Here is a 24,714-nt window from a genome sequence, read left to right as displayed (position 1 = left end):
TCGCTAGAACTCCGCTTCATCGGGCTTCCACGTCCGATCCAAAGCCGACCGTAGCTTGGTGGAAGACCCTTTGGAAACTCTCGATCCCGCCAAAGGTAAAACTTCTTATTTGGAGAATTTGCAAAGGTTGGGTTCCGGTGAAGGCGGTCCTCCTACGCCGGAAAATCACCCAAGACGCGAGCTGCCCGTTGTGCGTGGTGGGCCAGAAACGATAAATCACGCCATGTGGGAATGTAAGTGGTCTCGAAAGGTGTGGAAGCTCTCGAGCTACTATAACCTCGTCGATGGCGCTCATTAGTGGGAGCCGATGGATCCCTCGGGGCCGAAATTTTTCCCTAAATAACCCCCCTCCTATTCCGGGGAACATGATGGTAGCGGAGCTCAAAAATAATAATGGTGCGTGGAATGAAGCCTTGGTCCGAGCAATGTTCACTAGAGAAGATGCCGAAAACATTCTTGCTATTCCGGAAAGCGAGGAAGGGATATCCGACAAGCTTTGTTGGCACTATTCTAAAGATGGGGAATACTCGGTGAAAAGTGGCTACCGTCTCGCTAGAACTCCGCTTCATCGGGCTTCCACGTCCGATCCAAAGCCGACCGTAGCTTGGTGGAAGACCCTTTGGAAACTCTCGATCCCGCCAAAGGTAAAACTTCTTATTTGGAGAATTTGCAAAGGTTGGGTTCCGGTGAAGGCGGTCCTCCTACGCCGGAAAATCACCCAAGACGCGAGCTGCCCGTTGTGCGTGGTGGGCCAGAAACGATAAATCACGCCATGTGGGAATGTAAGTGGTCTCGAAAGGTGTGGAAGCTCTCGAGCTACTATAACCTCGTCGATGGCTTTCGGGGAGATGACGTCATCTCTTTCTTCATAACCGCCGTCGAGACTATTGAGGTAAGTAATTTGGAGTTCTTCTTTACTCTAATTTGGGAGATGTGGAATCATAGGAACAACGTTGTGGCCAGTAAAGAAAGATGGAACCCGAAGGATCTTGTTGATTAGACCGGAGGCTTTCTTGATGAGTATCGTAAGGCTAATTTAATCTCGTCTCCGGTGCCCGAAATCAGCCATAAACCGCAGGAGAGGTGGCAGCCCCCGCCACCCGGTGTTCTTGACATTTGTGTGGACGCCGCCATCGGCGAGGGCAGATTTGGCACCGGGTGTGTGCTTCGGGACTTTAGGGGCTGGGTTGTCACTTCGGAGATCGTTGTCTAAGAGGCCGGTTTCTCTCCACCACTTGCGGAAGCCTACGTTGTCCTTGGCGGGTTGAGAATGGCCGAACAACTTGGTGTAGACCGTATTGTGGTGAACTCCGATTGCCTCGAGGTGGTGAACGCCGTGACAAGGAAGATGACCCCGTCGACGGAGATGGGGACGCTCTTAGAAGATATTAAGGTTAGATGCTCTAAATTTGTGAGTTGTGAGATCTCTTTTATTCCTCGATCTTGTAATGTTTCAGCGCATAATATGGCGCGTTTTGCTCTTAGTGTCAATTCGACCGTACGATGGTTGGGGCTTGTCCCACCATGTGCTATGGCGGATATTACGAAGGATCAAACTTGTGGATGTAACCACAGTTTTCCTCCGCCACGTTAAGTGAGGGTTTTAATATCATTTCCCCGTGGTGCCGCCCACGTTTCAAAAAAAAAAAAAGTCCAATGATATTCCAAGGATTTTAAATAATTCTTGATTCCTTGATTATTACACTCACTCAATTAAGGATAAAGTAATTTACTTATGGCTCTAATTAATTAATTAATTAGATATAGATCATTAATTTTAGTGTCTTCGTGATGTGCCAAGGATCTACTTGGTGCTGGACCTGAGACGACATCATCGACGTTGGAGTGGTCGATGGCTGAGCTTCTCAGAGCCCCGAAAGTGATGTCAAAAGTCAAAGAAGAAGTCAAGCGAGTCATCGGAAAAGGAAACCAAGTCAAAGAATCGGACATCGACCGCCTTCCTTACTTACAAGCCATTGCCAAAGAGACCTACCGTTTACACCCGGAAGCTCCCTTATTAATTCCCCGGAGAGCGATCGTCGACGTGGAAATCAACGGTCGTTACATGATCCCTAAAGGTTCGCAAATCTTGGTCAACGTGTGGGCTATTTCCAGAGACCCGAGTGTTTGGGAAGACCCTAGCGAGTTCATTCCCGAGAGGTTTTTGGGGTCGAGTGTTGACTTCAAAGGTCGGGATTTTGAGCTCGTTCCATTTGGCGGCGGTCGAAGAATATGCCCTGGATTACCGTTGGCGACGCGGATGATTCAAGTGATGTTGGGTTCGCTGATTCACAACTTTGAATGGAAACTTGAAAATGACGTCATGCCCGAGACGATGAACATGGACGAGAAGTTTGGCATTACCTTGAAAATGGCCGAGCCTTTGAGGGTAATTCATGTGCTTATTAGATGATTGCGTTGTTTATATTTGTGTGTGTTGCAGCGGATATACCAGTTCTTTCAAAAACAGATAAGAACAGATGACTTAGAACACAAGCGACTGAATCAATGAAACTCAAACACAGCAAGAACGCTCGATTTTATCCTGGTTCGGCAATTGCCTACATCCAGCCTCTCTGTCACGATGATCCACTATATGAAAACAATCAACAATACACAAGTTCTTGAGACTCTCGAGAATTCTCACTTCCCCAAACCCTTACAAAGTTCACTCAAGTGTTTATCCCCAATCTCTAGTCTCTCGTTCACTCGTTTATTTTTCCTGTTTTTCCCATATATCCTACACTACCTTGCTTTGCTATTTATAGACCTTAGCACAAGCAGATTACACAATAGAACACACTACACCAGATAACTTCCTATACAAGTAACTGTCTAACAGACTAACTAATTGCTGACGTGGCTCCACTGATGACTTCACTGCTGACTTGTCTTCACCGTGAAGATGAGATCAACTTCAACAGTGTGAAGAACATAATCTGTCTGATTGAAAGCTTTTATGGGCAATGTGCCAAGTTTTTATGACTTATTTCACAATAAGAAAAGTAAATTGTTATTATGTTAGAAAGACATATACATGAGTCTTGGCAAGACTTGTCTAGTTAGTAAGTGATATTCATATTTATGTTTATTTATAAACGGGCATGAGCTTTGATAATATAATTGTTATTGTTATTTCTTTTATTGTTTTACTTCGTTCATGAAATAAGATAAAATGAGAAATAGAGGGGGGAAAAAAAGGCGTGTAAGTTTTCTAAGCTTGCAAAGCAGATAGGGTAAATTTTTATTTTATTTTTTCTTAGGTATTATGAAGCATTGAAGTTTCTATTTGATGTAAATAAATATCGAAGGTTTTCCAGCAAATTTATCTGAGAAAATGAAATATAAAAATAAGATTTTAATGATAAAGCACAAAAGAGCCAACCCACATAATCCTAGTTTCACTTTTCAGAAAAAGAAAAAAAAATGGTGATTCCTACTATTTCTATTCAGATTTTTCTCTCTTTTTTTTTTAATCCAATATGATGATCAGGACTGAAGATGAAAAGCTAAATTTTACAACATGTTTTGGTTTCGCCTCAGAGGAGAATATCACAAGTGTAATGTAATAGAAACATGGGAGGTGATAACTTTGAAACAGCAAGAGGGGAAAAAAAAAATGACCTATTATTTATAAAATACAGTACAAATGTATAGCAGCTTCTACAACTAGCTATTTCCAGATGTAGACACCTCGGTGCTGCAAACAGGGCAAACCTGCAATAACATAAAACATATCATTTTTTTTTTCCTGTACAATCGCCGTGACTATTCAAGAAAGATCATAGTCAGTATTTTTTTTTTCTATATGCAAAACTATATCATTATCAATGCTATATAAATTTATAAAATGTATGTTGAAGCTTGAGCAAAAAAAAATGTATGTTGAAGCATATACAGAAAGAAGTTGGTCATATTTATAGTGCCAACAGATTATGCATATTAATGGAATTGAAATTATGATAACTAGAAGAGAGACAAAAAGCAAGGAAGAGGGTCATTGTTTGTTATTTGAGGTTCTTTTAAACAAACAAAAAAATAGAGCAAGGGCTGAATTTAATCACTCAACGAAAGTGGGGTATTCGGATTTAGGTCCCTCAAACAAACGAGGACTCAAAATGGTACTAGACACATTAATATGCATAGCCTGTGAACCAGCAAACAATACACCTCTGTGAACCAGCCGAAACATGGTTCATTGTAGCCTATAAGTGGAAGACAACTCTCTGTTAATGCTACATTGCCGAACTAGGAAACTGAGAAATTCGAACAGTACAGATCATATATAAACACATGGACATTTTAAAAGCATGGAAAAGCCTATATGCAAGCAAATGCCGAGATCACTTGCAAACCAAAACATTAAGTAGACCAGGGAATATTGACAAACTTTTGAGATGGTAATCATATTACTGATTATGGGCATTGGATCTCGTGAACTTGGGCAAAAAAAATTGTTTCAGTTAATTGTTTTAGGTGTCATCAGATATCACAGTTAGGTAAGGAAACAAGCTCATGAATAGATTAGAGGGTACATAGAAAAGACTTGTTGTCAATGAAGAAATAGAATTATTTGAATTAGTAAAATGCGCAACTTAGAAACCAGCTCAATTAGCAGCAAAGGATTTAAAGTATTGTGACAATACCTTGTTGATATTCAACCAGTTATTTATACATTCGGGGTGATATGAGTGCTTGCACGAGAGTAATGTCAAAGTTTCACCATCCTCATAGTCCAACCGGCATATCACACACCTGAAATACAAGTTCGCAATTAAATACCAGTGAAAAAATTAAAAGGCTTAAAAGACGTGAATGCTCACGAATCATTGCTTCCATTCTGACTGCCTCCAGTCTTGTAGTTAATCGAAGGTAATGAGGAAATGGCATTAGCTGAAAGTCCTCTGCTCTCTGTTCCAACTACTTCTCCCAATGCAATCAACTCCTGAAATAATTCGAAAAATTAACTTAATAACTAAGCACACATACAGTCTTGCCACATTAGTAAAGCATAAGGCAGGCTAACCTCATATGAAAGTTCATCTGGATCAACCTCTTCCCAAGCATCCTGGATATAGATCATTAGATGAGTGTGACATACAAAGTGAGCTCAATTAAAATTTAGAACTCGGAGCATTGAGTGCACTTTACACATTTTCTTTCAAAGGATTCATACCAGAATCAGAAACATTAGAATAGTAATCCTACAAATCTCCATTTTTAGAATGGAAAGCTCGATTTCTATATTTATTCGACTGATATGTAGCTTCTTTATTTAAAACAATATATAATGTTTTTTTTATCGGTTACACTCTCTCTCTCTCTCTCTCTCTCTCCCTCTCTCTCTCTCTCTCCCTCTCTCTCTCTCTACATATTATATATATATATATATATATATATAAAATTTAGGATTAGAAAAGATAAGGGTGCAAAAAATAATAACACGAACTTCAATTATTAACTCAAGTTAGGATCGGGCCTTCGGCAACAATATGGATAGATGCTCAACCTGATAATGACTGAGCTTTTTTCAATGGGCATCCCTTCACATGGTCCCCAACATGGAAAGAAACAATATGTTGCAATTCTCATTACAAGGTCATACCAATATCTATGTAGCATTCTCTGATTGATCTGATTGTCGCCCATCTAAATATGTTACAATATCTAACAATATGTTACAATAATACCCCTAGGTTCCTAATAGGAATGGCAACGGGTACGGGTATAACCGGGTACAACAATACCGGACCCGTACCCGCCAGGAAAAAAACCCGTTAACCCGTACCCGTTAACCCGTTAGATTCTAACGGGCGGGTAACGGGTACACCCGCCGGGTTTCGGGTGACAAATCTTGAACCCGTTAGCCCGTTAGCCCGTTAGGAAAGAAAAAAAAAATGTGTTTAAAATAGGAAAAATAAATGTCATACAAATAATAATCCAAAAGTAAAATGGTGTGGGTTTGGCTGCTGCTCAGTGAAGAAAAAGTTGTGTTTAAAACTAGGTTAAAACTTAAGTCCGTATATATATACTTTTTCTAACGGGCGGGTTAACGGGCTAACGGGTCGGGTAAACACTTACTGTACCCGTACCCGTACCCGTTAAAGTCTTAACGGGTATTACCCGGTAGCCCGTTAACCCGTTAAGAACGGGTATTACCCGACCCGTTTTGACCGGGTAACGGGCGGGTTGACGGGTCTCGGGTAATACTGCCATTCCTAGTTCCTAACATCTTCATGATTGATCTGCTAGTCGCCCATCTAAATATGTTTAATGCTGAAACAAAAGGCACGCAAATTTGGAGCTTTGGTAGAAGACTGAGATTTTTCTTTTTTTAATATATTAAAAAAAAAAAATTGGGAAATTGATACAAGTTGATGTTCCTCCTTGTAATTCAGGTCTACCTAGAAAAACTAGGATTCTGTAAGTAACAGACACCTTGACCAGCCACTATAACAAGGTGTCTCATCAAGTTTAATATCTGATTTATTTTATTTCCTCCTTTTCCGTAACCCTTTTAAAGCTTGATTTCCACATTATAAAGCTCTCTTTAAAAACAGGGAGAGTTTCAGTCAAAGCTTCTTATTAGCTTAAAATTACCTGAGAGTTGACACCATGGTCCCCAGGCTCCGAGTCGTCATCCTCATCCTCATCATCATCATCATCGTCATCATCTAAAACACAAAGATAGACAACAAGTTCAGACCAAATCGTGATTTCAAAACCTAGACAGTCCAAGCATAAAGCACTCACGGTCATGTAAACCAACAAGAGCCAACATTCTAGCAGCCATATCTCGGTCTTCAGCGTCCTGTAGGGCTCTTGCATATGCCTCGTCACTTGAATATATAGCCGGGTCAAACTCAATACTAGGATTATTTCCCTCTTCGCTATCATTGAGATTTTCATGTACATCAAACACATCTTCATCGTTCCCAACATCAGTTCCGTCGTATTCCTCATCGTCTTCGTCCACATCAGTGCCATCATGAAAATCATTGAAATCGTCTTCGTCTTCTGGTACAAAACTTGCCGCTTCCCAGCTCCCATAATCACTCCCGTCATTGTTCATGCGTAACATCATATATGCCCTTTCCTATCTCATAAGAAAAAGAAAAACACTCGAATCACAAACTTAATCGACAATACGTCTCACATATCCTTCTATTCCAAAATGAAGATATCTATTAAAAAAAATCATTAATAAAAAAAAGAACTAGTTCCATGACATGCAGTAAGAACTCGGTGTTCTTACAATAACAATAAAATTATAAGCTCTGCCAATAAGTCCCTACTAAAGTTACAAACTAACTTACAGAAGCTAAATTCAAGGTCAGTATACTTGTTGAAATTCAATAATTTGATCGCCTATACTGCGAAACATTATATTGTAGATAAGTGGAAGAAAAAAGAAATTGTCACTAAAGGCTTTCCAACAGAACGTAAAGTATCACAATTTACTTAATTTCCAGAGGCTGCAACATAAGTTTTTGACTGACAAAGATGGAATCGAAACAATGAATGTTTTAAATTACTTGACGCTTCAAACCACGAAAAAAAAAAAATCAGCTTCGAACATATTCAAAACACAAATTCCTGGAAATAATAGAGGGAAAAAAAAACGAATTTCACAGCAGAGAGAGAGAGAGAGAGATACGAACTTGTTCCTGGAGAGTGCGAGCGAGAGCGAGGTCAGCATCGACTTGGCTGAGATTAGTGAACGGAGTTCTCGACGAGCGAGCTGGCTGGGAGGACTGAGTGGTCTCCGAGGATCCATCGACCGGGTCTTGAAGTTGCTGGTCATCGGAACGATCGGAATTAGGGTTTTCGAGGAGATCGCCATTGTTACTGTTGTTGCTGTTGACGTTGGGGTTAGGCTTGGGCTCGCCGCCAGAGGAGACCGATTTCGCGTTCGGGCTGTTCTCCATGGAAGCGAACGCAAAGAGCGCGAGTTGGTCGAGCAAAAGAGGAATTGGATTAGGGATTAGGGATTGAGATCGAAAATCGAATCGGAGATGTGGAAAAAGAAGAGAGAGCGTCTGAGGAATATTTGAGCATAGAATCCTTGAGAGAGAGAGAGAGAGAATGATACTGTTTCGAGATTTGGCTGCTTCGGAGGGTTTTCATGTAAATTTGTGTTGGTGAAATTCGGTGGGAACTCTAATTCGGATTTAATTTCTATTTTTTTTTTCTTCTGTACAGCAAAAATTATTGCTCTTTCAAACGTCGTGGAATTTTTTTTTTTTATTGTTGATTATAAAAGTCTTTATAAAATATTATCACTCGCATTTTGTGTCGTCTCTTCACAGAGACCTATAATCTTTATTCTGGGTCCCCTATTACAAAAAAAAAAAAAAAAAAATCGATTAAATCGATAAAATTTGAAATTGAAATTTGTGCCACGTCATGAGATTAAAAGGTCAGTGCGGTTTACGCACTAATTTTTTTTTAATCTGGTTTAATTCTTAATTTAATTCTCAAGACAAGAGGGTTGGTTAGCTCACTTGTAAAAAACACCGATTTCTAAATAAAGAGATGAGTTTGAGTAAGAAAAAAAAAACTGAATAAAATAATTTATTACTTAAGTAACATACCGAGCATTTGTGAACATATATGGGTTTTAGAACAATTTAAAGACACGTCTAACATGATTGAATTTCAAAAAAATTCTTTTTTCTATCAAACGTGCATTTATTTGAAGAAACCATAAAAAGAAAAACCGTGCAAATACTAAAACAAGATTAAATGAATGAATGATGATCTTTCTCTTTTGGATTCACAAGCTCCAAGTGTCAGCATTATAAACTCGAAGTACAATTCCAAAAGATAATTAGTGTGGGCTAATGAACACATGATCTTATAAAAACTAATTTCCGATGCACGAAACTTAGCTTGGCCATTAAGGGAACATGATAGAAGAGGGAGAGCACGACCAAACTATAAAAAGAATAAGTTCATTTACTTCATGTCTCTCTTCTTATATACAAAAATTCAAAACTCATTTAAACTTTTCCAAGGTGTCATGAATATCCAACTATTTAAGATCTCTCCAAGACGCTGAATTTAAACTTAATCTTGACTCATTATAACCTTAATCCAACAAAACATCTCATGATTCATTCATGAGTTGAAACCTAACCAATCTAATTCAAAAGTGCAAAACTACGAAATAATTATAAGTGTCACTTTGTCATTATTTTTAACCTTTTATTTTAAGCAATTTGGCCATTTAATATAATGTAAAAAATAATGTCATATGACACATTCATGAGTTGACAGATCACTAATCCTCTTCAAAATTTCTAAATCAATAAAGAAATTACATATGTCTCTGTTTGTGACATTTTTTTTTCATCAAGTGATACACGGCCATTATAAATCAAATATATTGGGGTTTGTCATCCTATAATTTATACTTCAGTATTATGTCTCTCAAAGCTCGTCTTTGCTCGAGGTTGCCTCTAGACACTAATTTCGTTCCTTTTAAAGATTTGGTCTTGAGCGTGTGCTCTAGGTTCACTGAAAGTCGAGACATTTGTGGCTTACGGTCCTTCAATCTCCCATATGGAGGAGTCAAGTAAATTTAATATATACTGGAATGCTCCCATAAAAAAATTTTGGTTAAATTTTGTAGTTCTATCCATCTACCACCAAAAATGTAATCGTGTAAACTAACAAATTAATGTAAGATATACATTACGAATATAGAATATATGGATACTAATTACCGTATATTGTATATGGAGTATATTAAGTAAATACGTTATGATATATCTCTCCATTTATGGTCTATCAAATCCCATAATTATAGCAACGAATCAATACACATTAAGCCTCTCATTTCCGTTTCTCTTTGATGGAAAGGAACCGGTTTATAAATTGAGAGAGAGTTGTTTTGGTCCCTAAGCCGATAATCTCATTCATAAAACACACACCATCTAGTTTTGAGATTACCACGGTTTAGAAGAGCAAAACTTCGTTTTCGTGTTCATTGGGACGCCGCCGCCGACGTTCCGAGTCACCGTTAAAGCTCCGACGATATTCCGATAACAATGGCCGGAGGTAAACGCTTGATCCATTTCGCTTCCGCTTTTGGGTTCATGTTTCTAATCATATATGTTCGGATTAGAGACTATTAAATCTTACAATTAAAACTTAAAATCAAGGGATGAATGAATGTTGAATCGTGGGCGAGGGCGATTTATTAAGTTATTTGTGCTCGGGGCACTTAGATTGTATATCTCATGTGCTTCAAACACAAAGGTCTTGGGGTGGCCGAAATTCTAAGCCTTTTCGTTTGAGCTCAATGTAATTTTAAGATATAATGTGATCATTTCACTAGAAAAATGACCCTCCTATGATAAAATAAGGTGCATGTCATTTAGGAGACGTGTTGGGGATTCAAATTAAGTGTCCGAGGGGGAGTCTTTGACGGTTTCATGGCTCACCCAGAATGGTATCAGGGCAAATTTCACAGCTCATAAACAAAATAAGAAGAATTTGTTGCAACTAATCAATTCTCTAGTTTCGTTTAAGATTTTAGTCAAAATTTTATTTTATTAAAAAAATAATTCACCATACCAAAGTAAATTAATTAACTGATTAAGTTAATTTAAATAACTTTGGTCTAGTGAATTATTTTTTGAAGTAACTTAAATTAACCTAATCAATTATTTACTTTATTTCGATCTGGCACTATTATTTTTTAATAAAATAAAATTTTGACTACATTTTAAAAACTTAGATTGACTTTTGAGCTACTAGCCTATTAGACCAACACCAACCGAACGCTATTTCTTTGAATTGGTGTACTGATATCCTCCAACCGAACGCTAAAGAAGACACCAAAATAGCGTAAACACTTTTTGTTCAAATGGTTGCGCTATATATAGCGTCTGACTGTTCATCACGCCAATTTTTTTTATTTGTTATTTAGTCCTTGTAAAATTTATTATTTACTCAATTGTCACCGTTTTATAAAATTATTTCATATTTATCTCAAAAATTATTTTTATGTATTAAATATTTTAAAAGACCACAATATTTTAAAAATACAACATTGACATTTGGAGTTTGGGAAAAATTAAAATGACATTAATATTAATACCGAAACGAAATAACATTACAACGACATCGAAATGCAAAACTAAAAAAAAAAGACATTAAAAAAACACAATACAACAAAATAAAATTGAAAATAAAATTACAATACATAAACTAATACTCGGGGAGATTAGGGTCGGATCATCCAAGACCGGTGAAATATTGCGAATATGAATCGGAATTAGGAAGTGGTGTTTGAGATTGTTGTTGTTCGGCTCTCTTTTGTAAAACCTTGGCTTGTTCAGCTTCCCAAAATGCACGAACATGAGGATCTGATACTCTATTTAAATTCATTTTCATTATTTTATTTTCTTCTTTGATTGTTTTCAAATTATTAGCCTTATCTATACTTTCCAAGAGGCGTTCCCTCATATCACTTGTCTTCTTCAGCTGCTCAAGAAGTAGTTTATTTCTTTCATCAAGCTTGTTGATGGATGATGCTACTTTATCATCCGTTTTCATTTTTAGTTTGGCTTTTTTTCACTCTAATGGGTCGCTCAGAAGGAGATGATTGTCTAACGGACTCAGGAGTTTGTTGTTCGGACTCCGAAAAAGAACACGAACCTCGAGATGTTTGTCTGGCACTTGAGGCTCCGTCTTGAAATTTTTCAAAATTCTTAATGATGTTCCACACATGATCAAACTTCCAACTTTTCTTAAATTTTTCATCATCTGCCAGCAACACTTTTAGCTTGATCCATCTGCAAGTCGATATAACCAATTACAATTACGTAAATTTAAAAAAGAAGATAAAAATAGCTAAAATACTCATAATATCTTCAGTTGAAGCACCGCTTGGGTGTCTATTCTCAATTTGCCGAATACATGCATGCATTTTCCTTGTAGCTTTCTCAATTAATTGGATTCGGGACTGGATTGATCGCTTTGAACGCATCTCCGAAGTTGGTTTTCTTGTACTGTTGTAGTTATCTTCAACACGACTCCAAAAATTATCAGATGATTGGTATATACCAATGATAGGGTCTTGAGAAATCTCCATGTAAACTCGACAAAGAAGTCGGTCTTCTTCATGAGAGTATCCAGAAGCTCGGCTAGTCATTTTCGTGTAATGTATCTTACTCAGAAATTTGTTGGATGAAAACACAACTTATGGAAGATACTATTTATAGCAAATTTTCTCACTAAAAAACTCATACAGATTCTCACTCTTCTCGATCCGGGTTTGTCATGATGTGACCACTCAATGCCATCACTCTTACAAGATTCTCACGCTGCCCGAACCGGGTCTGACGTGATGTGACCACTCAATGCCATCACTCATCAAGGCTCTCACGCTTCTCGATCCGGGTTTGCCGTGATGTGACCACTCAATGCCATCACTCTTACAAGATTCTCACGCTGCCCGAACCGGGTCTGACGTGATGTGACCACTCAATGCCATCACTCATCAAGGCTCTCACGCTTCTCGATCCGGGGTTGTCGTGATGTGACCACTCAATGCCATCACTCTTACAAGATTCTCACGCTGCCCGAACCGGGTCTGACGTGATGTGACCACTCAATGCCATCACTCATCAAGGCTTTCACGCTTCTCGATCCGGGTTTGCCGTGATGTGACCACTCAATGCCATCACTCTTACAAGATTTTCCCGCTTCTCGATCCGGGTTTGCCGTGATGTGACCACTCAATGCCATCACTCATCAAGGCTCTCACGCTTCCCGAACCGGCTCCAACACTCAATACCCCATAAATAGTAGTTCAAATGAGCTTTAATTCACATTCTCTCAACACACTTAATCTCTCATCACTCATCTCTCAAAATGAATTTTAATTCATCTTCTTCATCTTCTTCCTCTGATGACGATATTCTACTTCAAATGGCTCAAATTGATGAGCAAGAGGATGCTATATGTCATCAAATTATCCAAAATAATCTCATGATCATGCAAATTCTTAATCAACATGCTGCCGACCAAATCACCGAGCGCAACATAGGAGGCTCGATTCCAGGACATACTTTCATCAATCGGGATCGACAGAGTGCAGACCGAAGATTGTTCAACGATTACTTCTCAGAGGCCCCGTTGTACAATGAGACCATGTTCCGTCGGAGGTATCGAATGTCTCGCTCTTTATTCATACGAATAGTGGATGCTGTTAAAAGTCACGACAACTATTTTGTACAACGGGTGGATCGCGCTGGAAGACTTGGGTTGTCACCACTTCAAAAAACAACTGCTGTATTTCGGATGCTGGCCTATGGTCTTCCAGCAGATGCCACAGACGAGTACTGCAAAATTGCAGAGTCGACGACAATTGAAAGCTTGAAGAGGTTTTGCCGAGCAATGGTGGAGGTATTTTCTTAGCAATATTTAAGATCACCAACTCCTAATGACGTTTCTAGACTTCTCCATATAGGTCAACAACGTGGCTTTCCAGGAATGTTGGGCAATTTGGATTATATGCATTGGAAATAGAAAAATTGTCCTACCGCGTGGGCCGGACAATATACGGGGCGTAGCGGAAAACCTACAATTATTCTAGAAGCTGTGGCTGATTATGATCTTTGGATATGGCACGCTTATTTTGGCATGCCGGGAAGCAACAACGACATCAACGTGTTAGAGTCTTCTCACCTATTTTCCAATCTCACTCAAGGTATTGCTCCCCCCGCCCATTATGTCATACAGGGAAATGAGTATAATATGGGTTATTATTTGGCTGATAATATATATCCAAAATGGTCTACTATTGTTCAAACTATTCGAGAACCTGGCCCCAAAAAATAATATTTTGCAATGAGGCAAGAATCCTGTAGAAAAGACGTAGAACGTGCATTTGGAGTTCTCCAAGAACGCTTTGCAATTGTGGCGGGACCATCAAGATTTTGGAGAAAAGATGTCTTAAAAGATATAATGACTACGTGCATAATTATGCATAACATGATAATAGAGGATGAGCGTGATCTTAGCATGCCCATTGAAGTTAACAGAGAAACGCCACAATTGGGGGTTGAATTAGAGGAGAATGATGATACACGATTTCAAGAGTTTTTCACTCGCTACAGAAAAATAAGAGACAAAGATGCACATATCGCGCTTCGAAATGCATTGATCGACCATTTGTGGGAGGGATATTCTAATTCGGATGTGTAAAGAGACAAAGGCACACGAATTTATCCTGGTTCGGATTCAAAACGAATCCTAATCCAGTCGGAGCTCGAGAGAGTCCTTTTTTTGTCGATCCACTATCTTCAAACAATGTACAAGAAACTCGATTACAGATGAACACACTCAAACCCTCTGAAGAGCCTTCGTCTTCACGCCAGCTTGAAGAATCTTGCGATCTCACTGAGTACTCTCGAAATCTTCTGTGATCTCTCACCCTCACTTGATCGCTCAACCTTTCTCTCGATTTCTCTCAGTACAACACAATGAATTAGCTCTTCCACAACTACCCAGGCTAGTGTTTATATACACACTGCTCTGGTTACAAACAAGTCTAGATACATCATAATCGTCTAACAAACTTTAGACGAATCCGCAGCTCGCTCCAGCTCGCTCAACTTTCTCCAGCTCGCCTAGCTCGCCCAGCTCGCCTAGCTCGCCCAGATCAGATCTAACAAACTCCAACTACTCTCATGCCACGTGGAAGATGACGAGGCATCTAGAATCCATAAATCTCCACCTTGCTGAGACATCTTCATGTAGCTTGTTTCTTCTCATCCTGAACTTCATGCATAAGTGGATCAACATACTCTTTTACTCTCGAGCTCCATTTGCTGATCTTCAGTTCTTTAACAGCCTCAACAAGTTCAAGGCTTCCTCAAACTTGTTTGCTGGCACTACCTTGGTGAACACGTCTGCTGGATTCACTTCTGTAGCTATCTTCTTCACTTCAACTAGCTTGTCACTGATAACATCTTTTATGAAATGGAGTCTCACATTAATATGCTTTGTCCTTTCATGAAAGACGCTGTTCTTTGATAGATGTATTGCACTTTGTGAGTCACAATACACTGCCACATCACCATCTGACAAGCCTAGTTCTCTGGTGAGAGCTATATATTCTGCTTCAGTGGTGGATAGAGCCTTTGAGCCATAGAGCCTCTTTTATAGCTTCAGTGAGAGCTATATATTCTGCTTCAGTGGTGGATAGAGCTACCACATGCTGCAGATTTGTCTTCCAGCTGATTGTGTTTCCACCAATGGTGAACACGTATCCAGTAAGTGACCTTCTCTTATCTAGATCACCTGCATAATCAGCATCACAAAAACCCATCACAGAGCAATTTTGTTCTTTATTAGCTTTGTAAACAAGTTTGAGTTTCAGGCTTCCCTTTAAGTACTTGATCAAGCACTTTGCAGCTTGCCAATGAGCTCTTGATGGCTTGCTCATAAACCTGCTTATGAGGCTCACTCCATATGCTATATCCGGTTTGGTACAGATCATAGCATACATGCAACTGCCCACACAGCTTGAGTATGGAACATTCTTCGTGAACTTCATCTCAGTATCCTCTTCATGCTTTAGAACAGACTTAAGCTTGAAATGAGCTCCAATTGGGACTCTTGAAGTTTTGGACTCTTGTTGGCCAAAGAGTTCAACAACCTTCCTGAGATAACCTTCTTGAGATAGAGTTAGGGTCTTATTCACTCTATCTCTTGATATGTCCATTCCAAGAATTCTTGATGCAGGACCTAAGTCCTTCATTTCAAATTCTCTCTTTAGCTGAGCCTTCATTTTTTGAATCTCTGTCTTGTCCTTACAAGCCACTAACATGTCATCTACATATATCAGTAGATACATAAAAGAACCATTCTTCAGTCTGGTCAGGTAGACACAGCTGTCATAACTGCTCCTGTTGAATCCTTGTTTGAGCATAAACTCATCAAACCTCAGGTACCACTGCCTGGGCGATTGCTTCAAACCATACAGAGATTTCTTGAGGAGGCTCACCTTTCCTGTTGGATCCTCTTCAAAACCCTCTGGTTGCTGCATGTAGATCTCCTCTTCAAGGTTTCCATGTAAGAAAGCTGTTTTGACATCAAGCTGCTCCAGCTCTAGGTCAAACATGGTGTAGCACTTAGGATCACTCTTATAGAGGTATGCTTGACCACAGGAGAGAACACTTCATGATAGTCAACTCATTCTATCTGAGAGTAACCATTGGCCACCAATCTAGCTTTAAATCTAGGCTTCTCAATACCAGGGATCCCTTGCTTGTGTTTGAACACCCATTTGCAGCCTACAACACGCTTAGTTTCAGGACGCTTCACCAGAATCCAGGTGTTGTTTTTCTTGAGGGATTCAATCTCTTCACACATGGCTTGATGCCATGACCTCCAATGCTCACTTTTCTGAGCCTCTTTGTAGTGTCTTGGTTCATCTTCTATCAGCTCAGAGGTATTCAATGCAAAGGCTATGAAGTCAGCCTGAACATATCTTGCAGGTTGAGTGGTCACTCTTCTGGTCCTGTCTCTGGCAAGGAGGTAGTCACTCAGATCCTCAGCAGCATTGTCTTCAAAATCTTCATCTTGTTCATGACTTCTCTGCTCATTTGAATCACATCTTTCTTCAGCTTCACCCTGATTTTGATCAGATGCTCCACCTTGATTTGCATCTGGTGCTCCACCTTGATCTGGATCACTTGGGATATTCTGAAATTCAACCTGTTGGCTATCTGCATTTCGACAGGTCTGATCAAGTCCTTGACTTGTTTGATTCAAACAGTCATTCTTATAGAACATATGTTCATTGAAAACAATATCTCTGCTTATGACAACACGCTTATCTTCTATCAACCAGATTCTATACCCTTTAACTCCCTCAGGGTATCCTAAAAAAATACCTTTCTTTGCCCTAGGGTTCAACTTTCCCTGACTAGCATGAACATAAGCTATACAACCAAAAGGTTTCAAATGACTGTAAATAGGCTTATGTTTTGACCATACCTGTTCAGGAACTTTGAACTCTAGGCTTGAGTTTGGTGATCTGTTGATCAGATAACAAGCTGTTGATGCAGCTTCAGCCCAGAACTTTTGGCTCAATCCAGAATCTGCTAGCATACACCTCACTTTCTCCATGATGGTTCTATTGAACCTTTCTGCCACTCCATTCTGCTGTGGGGTATAGGCACATGTGTGCTTTCTTGAAATGCCATGCTCTTCACAGAATTTATCAAATTCAGTGTTGCAGAACTCCAGTCCATTGTCAGTTCTGAGTCTCTTCACCTTTAGACCTGTCTGATTCTCAACTAAAGTTTTCCAAGACACAAACTTGCCAAAAGACTCATCTTTTGTTTTCAGAAAATAAACCCAGGTTTTTCTAGAGTAGTCATCAACAAAGGATATGAAGTACTGACACCTTGATAAGGATACAATTACCTGAGGAGATCCCCAAAGATCTGAATGCACATAGTCTATAATTGCCTTTGTGTTGTGTATAGCCTTTGAAAACTTCAGTCTGTGGGCTTTGCCAAGCACACAGTTCTCACAGAAATCAAGATTCTTCAAATCCTTGATCTTGATCAGGTCTTGCCTGCAGAGTTCTTGGAGTCCCTTTTGACTCATGTGGCCTAGTCTTCTATGCCACATGACAGCTTCACTTGTCCCTTCCTGGACTGTGCTTGCTTCTCCTGAAATAGTCTCACCCTCTAGGACATAAAGTCCATTTTTAAGGACTCCCTTGAGAACTACCAGGACACCTTTGGATATCCTTATGATACCAGCTTGTGCTTTGTAGGAATAACCTGTAGCATCAAAAACACCAAGTGAGAGCAGATTTCTTTTGAGAGCAGGAATATACCTCACTTCTGTTATGATCTTGTGTGATCCATCTTTGAGTCTGATCTTGATTGATCCTGATCCAAGGACATCACACGCTTGGTTGTTTCCCATCAGAACTTTCCCATGTTCTTGAGGCTTGAAGTTGAATAACCAATCCAGTCTTGGAGTCATGTGGAAAGTACACCCTGAATCCAAGATCCACTGATCCTTTGGGTCTTTACTTGACACAGTTAGGACCTCAGCTTCATTGAGGCCACTAGAGACGTTTGCTGAGTCACCAGATTTTTTATCTTGACTCTTCTTCTCTGGGCAATTCCTTCTCCAGTGACCTTCCTTGTTGCAGTTCCAACATGTGCCAGCCTCCTTTGAGTCTTTAGGCTTTGACTTTGATCCAGCCTTGTTCTTCTTCCCTTTCTCCTTCTTTTCTGGTCTACCTCTTACATTGAGGCCTTCAGACCTGATCCCCTTTGACTGAGCCTTCAGATCCTGTTCTTTGGAATAGACTGCAGAAATTACTTCATCAAGCGTTAGAGATTCTCTGCCATATTTTTAAGTATCAGACAGTTGTTCATAGGATTTAGGAAGAGAGTTGAGAAGAAAGATAGCCTGGTCTTCATCGTCAATTTCTACATCAAGACTCTCTAGATCAGAGACAAGCTTTGTGAATTCGTCAATGTTTTCATCAATGCTCTTCTGATCGTTCATCTTGAAACTGTAGAACTTCTGCTTCAAGTAGACTCTTGTGGGTAATGACTTGGTCATGTACAGTGACTCGAGCTTGAGCCACATTCCCGATGCCGTGGTTTCTTTCATCACTTTCCTCAGGATTTGATCGCTGAGGCTTAGTATGATTGCGTTCTTTGCTTTCTTCAAGATTTCTTCTTTCTTTTCTGTCGATAAGTTCTCCGCCATTTTAGACTCGCCCTTGAGAGCTTCATCAAGCCCTAGGTTTCCAAGGTGAGCTTTCATCTTGATTCGCCATAGACCGAAGTCGTTCTTGCCATCGAACTTCTCTATATCGGATTTGTAGTTTGCCATCGTGGATTCTTGATCAGGGAATCGCAGATCTGGAAACTTCAAAGCGACGTAACAGAGAGAGTTTGATCCTGTTGGACTCAAGAAAAGAAAAGGCTCTGATACCAATTTGTTAAGATATGCTCGCGGAAAAAACACAAAACAGCGAAAAAACCAAACACAGACGCAGATCAAACCAGATCTACGAAATAACTTGCGCAGGAAGTAATCTTCCTCTGAGAGCGCCAAGAACAGAAATCAGAAAGTAAAGAGACAAAGGCACACGAATTTATCCTGGTTCGGATTCAAAACGAATCCTAATCCAGTCGGAGCTCGAGAGAGTCCCTTTTTTGTCGATCCACTATCTTCAAACAATGTACAAGAAACTCGATTACATATGAACACACTCAAACCCTCTGAAGAGCCTTCGTCTTCACGCCAGCTTGAAGAATCTTGCGATCTCGCTGAGTACTCTCGAAATCTTCTGTGATCTCTCACCCTCACTTGATCGCTCAACCTTTCTCTCGATTTTTCTCAGTACAACACAATGAATTAGCTCTTCCACAACTACCCAGGCTAGTGTTTATATACACACTGCTCTGGTTACAAACAAGCCTAGATACATCATAACCGTCTAACAAACTTTAGACGAATCCGCAGGATCGCTCCAGCTCGCTCAACTCGTTCCAGCTCGCTCAGCTTTCTCCAGCTCGCCCAGATCAGATCTAACAAACTCCAACTACTCTCGTGCCACGTGGAAGATGACGAGGCATCTAGAATCCACACAAAATATAACTATACTATCCACACGCGACTTGCAATATAAAAATATATAGAATTTACTTTGATACACCAAGCAACATAAAAGTATAAACTATATAAACCAACACAACGCTCATAAACAAGAGAATATAAAAAAACATGTAGCAGTTACATTCTGCTGTAGCAAATAAGATAGAAAACACGAAGTCATTAATTATTAAACTTAGCAATATTATATGTTACCACACAACCACAAGAATAAGAACTAAAATAACACCTATATTCACTATAAAAAAAAAATCTCATTCCAACAACAAATATATACAAAATCGAGAAAAAAAAATTAAAAGTTGATATCGCGTGTCAAGATTCTCACCAACTATAGATATATGCTGCTATAATAAAAGTTGAATTAAATACGGTGGTCCTGGTAATTATTTTAAGTTTCTAGGGAAGAAGATTGATATTGCGCGTGGAATCGCACCAGCGATCGTAAGGAGTCTGGAGATTGGGCCAATCAGAGGCTGACACGGCATAGTCTTGGATCCAATTGGTGAGAATCACTTCTTGGTCCACCGGAGCGAGGGTCGAGATCGCTTCGTCGATGGCTCTCTCCACGTCAGCCTTCTCGAAGTACGTCAGCACCGGGTACGCGAACCCGTTGCCAGCGTGGCAGAATAGCGGGACCCACAGGAACAACAGCCTGAACTTCACCTCCGCCGGAACCTCCAACTCTTCGCGATTCAAATCCCCGAATAACATCGCTATACCCAAAAAAAAAAAAAAAAGAATTCAATTTATTTTTGAGTATTTGCCCTAGTTTTAGACACGTATTTATTTAATTAATGTTAAAAGAATAACAGGTTTGATTACTCATCCTGGGCAGTTACTAAATGTTTGCCAGACGAGTTCTTTTTCTTCTCACACGTGTGGTGGGTATACCCAAAAACTACAGTAATTGTGAACGCAATTCTCTTTCAAATTAACAGCTAGTTAATTAGTTGGATAATCAGATGATTTAACCTAGTAATTATTGATACGAAAAAAAAATGTAACTATCACTACAAGCGCCATGCATAGTACCGTGGGACGGAGATACGTCTTCTAAATGAAGTTACATCACCAAGAATATTCGTTTCACGTAATTAATTTCGAGAAATTGAAATAACGAATAAGAATGAGCAAATTTTAGCTTTGCTCTTCTACCCTTACTTATTAATCACCTCTAAATTTTAGGTCTTATGTTAATCTGATATAAACTTGGAAATAATTATTTCCTTTATTAAACTCATTAAATAACTACATAAATTATTAAACTAAGAAAAAGAGCTATTTTAAAACAATCTAAACGTTTAATTTTAATTTAAAGATTACCCAAACTATCTCATTCTTTTTCGGTTAAGATCTTAATTCTTATCCTTCTTTTATTTGGAGAATTGATACTATTTTTACAACTATCTAATAATTAATCAGATATTTTAACCTCGTAACTAATCATACGAAGAAAAAAAAAATATCTAAACACACCTTAATTTCTTCATATAAATTATATTATCAAAAATACTATTTTTAGAATAATACAAAGAGGTTTAATTTTTGTAACTCAAAATAAATTTTTAATTTGATTTTTTTTGTGTTAGTAAGTTTATGTAGACACGTAGGTTTATAGTGGAGACGAAAGAAATAAGATCAAACATAATAAACCTGAGATCTTAACGATGAGTCCCTGAAGGCGCGGATCGGTGGTGAGAGAAACAGAGGCCAAGGCAGAGGCTCGGCTCCAGTGCATCAGCGCCTCATCGGAAGCCCCGTAGTCCCTCAGCTTCCGACCAATCCAAATCAGCTCCTCCCCGAGCTTCTCCGCCGACACCTCACCTCCCTCCTCCTCCTCCCACGCCACCCTCCCGCCGCGCACCGCCACCCCCCGCCGCCTCGCCGCCGCCGAACGACACGTGGCGATCAGGGAGCGCACCGCCCCGACGCACGCGCCGAGCCCGGTCACGTACGGCGCCACGTAGGATCCCAGCGGCAGAGCCCTCACGGCGCTCGCGGCCCACGCGCCGGTGGCGGCGGTGGATGCTCCGTCGCCGAAGATGCGGCGGCGGCATTCGAGGGAGCGGCGGAGGAGGGAGGAGGTGCGGTGGAAGGCGGAGGAGAGGGCGAGGCGGTTGACTTCCATCATCTCCGGCTGACCGGACCGGTGGTTTCCGTCCATTATTCGCTCCGCCATAGCCATCGCGAACTGGTACTTCCGTGACGTGGCGGGGATGTCGTTCAGCAGTGCCAGGATCTGCCACGTGTAAACCCCCAGAGTGTGACACGTAGTTAGGTACGATCTATTCTCTTTATTTTATTATTATTATTATTTGAAACAATTTATTCTTTTTATTCGAAAGGTATCATTATATATATATATAAATTATTCATATAAATTAGCCTTGTAATATTATTACCAAGGGAATTTTTTTTTAAAAAGGTCACAAAATTGTTACTAATATTATGACGTTATACCTCTGAATATATATCTTGTTTCAAAGAAAATATGATATATTATATGTATATTTTATAGAACTATAAAATTTTGTAATTACATTTTGGTACAATCATCCATAGAAATTAGTTTTGGAACATTATTATCAAGGGAAAAATGGAAAAAGATCAGAAAATATATTACTAATTTTATGACGTTATACCTCTGAATTTATATTTTATTTTCAATAATAATATTATCTATATATATATTTTTTTTATAGATCTAGAAAAAATACGATCTATAAAACTTTGTAATTATATTTTTGTACGATTCTCATTCATTATTGAGCCCAAAAAAAATCGATTCAATTATTTAAAATAATAAACCGACTAATTAATTACGAGATGGTTTTTATCCATTACTTGATAATAACAATAAGAAGCTTACGTGTGAAAGGGCTCTACCAAGAGCCTGCACAGGCACAGCTTCAACGCCGTCGTTCAAAATCATCTGAAGCGACGAAACCGACATCGACGCCGAGTCCTCCGACGCCGGCAACTTCTTGGCGGAGCCCGGAAACTCGATCAGCCCCAGCGGCGAAACCGCCTGAAGGAGGCTGAGCGGCGCCGAGTAATAGCAACCCGAGACGATGGAAGAGCAAGAAGGCACGTGATCAACCAGAACCCTAAGCACCCACAGCGTCAGCCACGTCACCATCATCGCCATGAACCGGAAGTGGTCCCTCGGCCGCCATTTCCCGCCGCCGCCGGGGACGATCGCGCCTTTCGTCACCGACGCCACCGAGACCAGCGTCTTCGCCGCCCGGTTCACCGTCGACATGAACACCGAGTTCAGAAAGCTCGACGGCGGCGAAAAATATTGCCGGCCGCCGGGTTTGTACGCCACAAGACTAAGCTCCGACGACGTCATAATTTGTATTGTGTGGTAATAGCTTCAAAGAGTACATATATGTATATATGTATATATATGTTGAAGGAGAGAAGAAATTGGAGTTGTATTCTTTTTATTTCTCTCTCTGAAAGGGTTTTCTAAGATGACGTGGAAGGGTGTTTTTGCACTGTTACGGAGGTTTGCATGGCCATGTGTTGTGATCCTATGTTTGACATGTAGAATCAGTTTCAGAGAGAAGTTTGTCGTATTATGATGTTTCTGAAGCTTAGGGTATTGATGTTCTTTTTCTGGGAAAGTCCACTACGTCGGTTTTTTGTTTTACATTTGGCTTTTAGCCTTCCTCTTTCTTTTATTGTTTCCTCTTTCGTCACTGTTTTTTTTTTTTTTTTTTTTTTCATATTGTAAGATTCATGATAGCTGTATTTAGAAAGAACCGCCATATGTTTGGATAAAAGTAAAAAAAAAAAAAAAATGATGAAAATCTATTTTTGGGATTATTGAAAAGATAACCAAAAACTTTAAAAATTGTTCTAATATACAGAGTTCGGTCGATCGAATTATTTTATATTAGACGAATAACTGAAATGAGTAAAGATGAGGATGTATAAAAATAGGTGAAGTAGAGATGAAAAAGACGAATTTCAGTCTTGTGCGAGTGTCTAAAGGATTATTGTTTTGCTTTTTTTAGACATAAATGAAATTAGATCATGGTCTGATCAATTTCCATTTGACTGTTTCTGTAATTTTGTGTGCTGTGTGATAATGTATCAGTTATTTATTTAATAATCCACTGGTTCTTAGAAGTAGTTAAACGATTTTTTGATGTTATGTGGTCATTGTAAATATTCGATTTAACTAATCTTATTTACTGTAACGCTAACTTCTCTTATCTTTTTTAATTTTGTTTAGTGGTCATAGACTCATAGGATCTCAATTCATTTATTAGTTTCCTTTCCAAATTTTTTTATTCGGTATTATTATGTGGCAATTCAGTAAATCCGAACCAACTCGGAGGACCCCAAATATATTTCTCCTTAATAACAAAAATAAAATAAATGACATGCTTTTAAACAAGTACAAGTTATTTTTTTATTTTTTTTATTATGATTAAGAATATAGTGTGTAATGCATGAGATGATAAATATATTTTCATCATCGCAAGATAATTATAATCTTCAAGAGTTTTGCAATATATTATTGGACGATGCGAGTATTTAACAATTTTAAAATTTAGATTTAGCAAAATAATCAAACTTTTTAAAATTGAGGCAAAATAGTCAAAAATTGACAAAACTTCCCAAAATACCTATACTCTTTTATCTTCTCTTACACTAGGACAAAAATAGTCATCCGGTGCGACGATTGTAGTAGTGTAAGCTCAGTAATCCATATGCAGATTTTCCATGATCACAACGACTCCGTCTATCTTCAAGCTCTCTTTGTTCATGAACTTGCTCGCACCTCCCACTACTCAAAGAAGTTTTTTTTCCCAACTCCCACAACCACTCCCGGTGAACATTCGCGGTGGCTACTCGTCAGCAAGTGGCAGCGAAAGCACATTCGACGCCAACGTGGTCACCGAGTCTTCGATGTCGAAGGTCATCACTTCTTCCTCCATCAAACTCGTGTCCATAGCGGCTCCGGCGTGAAATTGACACCGCAGAGTCGAAATCTACTTTCTCCAGCGCGACTAGGGTTTG

General features: G+C 39.4%; 3 protein-coding genes and 1 pseudogene across 3 annotated transcripts; 2 read left to right on the top strand and 2 right to left on the bottom strand.

Moving 5' to 3' along the window:
* Positions 1-1,270: 1,270 nt before the first annotated feature.
* LOC149394231 (cytochrome P450 76C4 pseudogene) lies at positions 1,271-2,512 on the top strand (annotated as a pseudogene).
* Positions 2,513-3,500: 988 nt separating this feature from the next.
* On the bottom strand, positions 3,501-8,113 carry LOC149394230 (RING/U-box superfamily protein). Its single transcript, XM_089617486.1, has 7 exons — positions 7,662-8,113; positions 6,754-7,096; positions 6,601-6,674; positions 5,027-5,068; positions 4,824-4,945; positions 4,647-4,755; positions 3,501-3,717 (listed from the first exon to the last, which is right to left on the bottom strand). Exons 1-7 carry the CDS (start codon positions 7,926-7,928, stop codon positions 3,670-3,672), a joined length of 1,005 nt encoding a protein of 334 aa, XP_089473612.1. The 5' UTR covers positions 7,929-8,113; the 3' UTR covers positions 3,501-3,669.
* Positions 8,114-12,885: 4,772 nt separating this feature from the next.
* On the top strand, positions 12,886-14,220 carry LOC149394229 (uncharacterized). Its single transcript, XM_089618292.1, has 3 exons — positions 12,886-13,419; positions 13,543-13,723; positions 14,018-14,220. Exons 1-3 carry the CDS (start codon positions 12,886-12,888, stop codon positions 14,218-14,220), a joined length of 918 nt encoding a protein of 305 aa, XP_089474418.1.
* A 5,559-nt stretch (positions 14,221-19,779) lies between these two features.
* On the bottom strand, positions 19,780-23,212 carry LOC149394228 (BTB/POZ domain protein). Its single transcript, XM_089617500.1, has 3 exons — positions 22,550-23,212; positions 21,334-21,919; positions 19,780-20,393 (listed from the first exon to the last, which is right to left on the bottom strand). Exons 1-3 carry the CDS (start codon positions 23,030-23,032, stop codon positions 20,077-20,079), a joined length of 1,386 nt encoding a protein of 461 aa, XP_089473626.1. The 5' UTR covers positions 23,033-23,212; the 3' UTR covers positions 19,780-20,076.
* Positions 23,213-24,714: the final 1,502 nt, after the last annotated feature.

The sequence above is a fragment of the Urtica dioica genome, chromosome 6 (assembly GCF_054948205.1).
Source record: "Urtica dioica subsp. dioica isolate 48M chromosome 6, U.dioica_male_clone48M_v1_H2, whole genome shotgun sequence".
Taxonomy (NCBI): domain Eukaryota; kingdom Viridiplantae; phylum Streptophyta; class Magnoliopsida; order Rosales; family Urticaceae; genus Urtica; species Urtica dioica.
This window is presented reverse-complemented; position numbering and strand designations above follow the sequence as displayed.

What these genes read in the sequence shown, in the direction of transcription:
- LOC149394228 (XM_089617500.1), bottom strand. Translation starts at nt 23,032, where the DNA reads ATGACGTCGTCGGAGCTTAGTCTTGTGGCGTACAAACCCGGCGGCCGG. An exon ending in TTGGTAGAGCCCTTTCACAC is followed by an intron (nt 21,920 to 22,549) that starts GTAAGCTTCTTA and finishes TACACGTGGCAG; the next exon opens with ATCCTGGCACTGCTGAACGA. An exon ending in ACTCATCGTTAAGATCTCAG is followed by an intron (nt 20,394 to 21,333) that starts GTTTATTATGTT and finishes TTTTGGGTATAG; the next exon opens with CGATGTTATTCGGGGATTTG.
- LOC149394229 (XM_089618292.1), top strand. Translation starts at nt 12,886, where the DNA reads ATGAATTTTAATTCATCTTCTTCATCTTCTTCCTCTGATGACGATATT. An exon ending in TTTGCCGAGCAATGGTGGAG is followed by an intron (nt 13,420 to 13,542) that starts GTATTTTCTTAG and finishes CATTGGAAATAG; the next exon opens with AAAAATTGTCCTACCGCGTG. An exon ending in ATTTTCCAATCTCACTCAAG is followed by an intron (nt 13,724 to 14,017) that starts GTATTGCTCCCC and finishes ACATGATAATAG; the next exon opens with AGGATGAGCGTGATCTTAGC.
- LOC149394230 (XM_089617486.1), bottom strand. Translation starts at nt 7,928, where the DNA reads ATGGAGAACAGCCCGAACGCGAAATCGGTCTCCTCTGGCGGCGAGCCC. An exon ending in CTCGCACTCTCCAGGAACAA is followed by an intron (nt 7,097 to 7,661) that starts GTTCGTATCTCT and finishes CTTATGAGATAG; the next exon opens with GAAAGGGCATATATGATGTT. An exon ending in ACTGGTTGAATATCAACAAG is followed by an intron (nt 3,718 to 4,646) that starts GTATTGTCACAA and finishes ATGTTATTGCAG; the next exon opens with GTTTGCCCTGTTTGCAGCAC.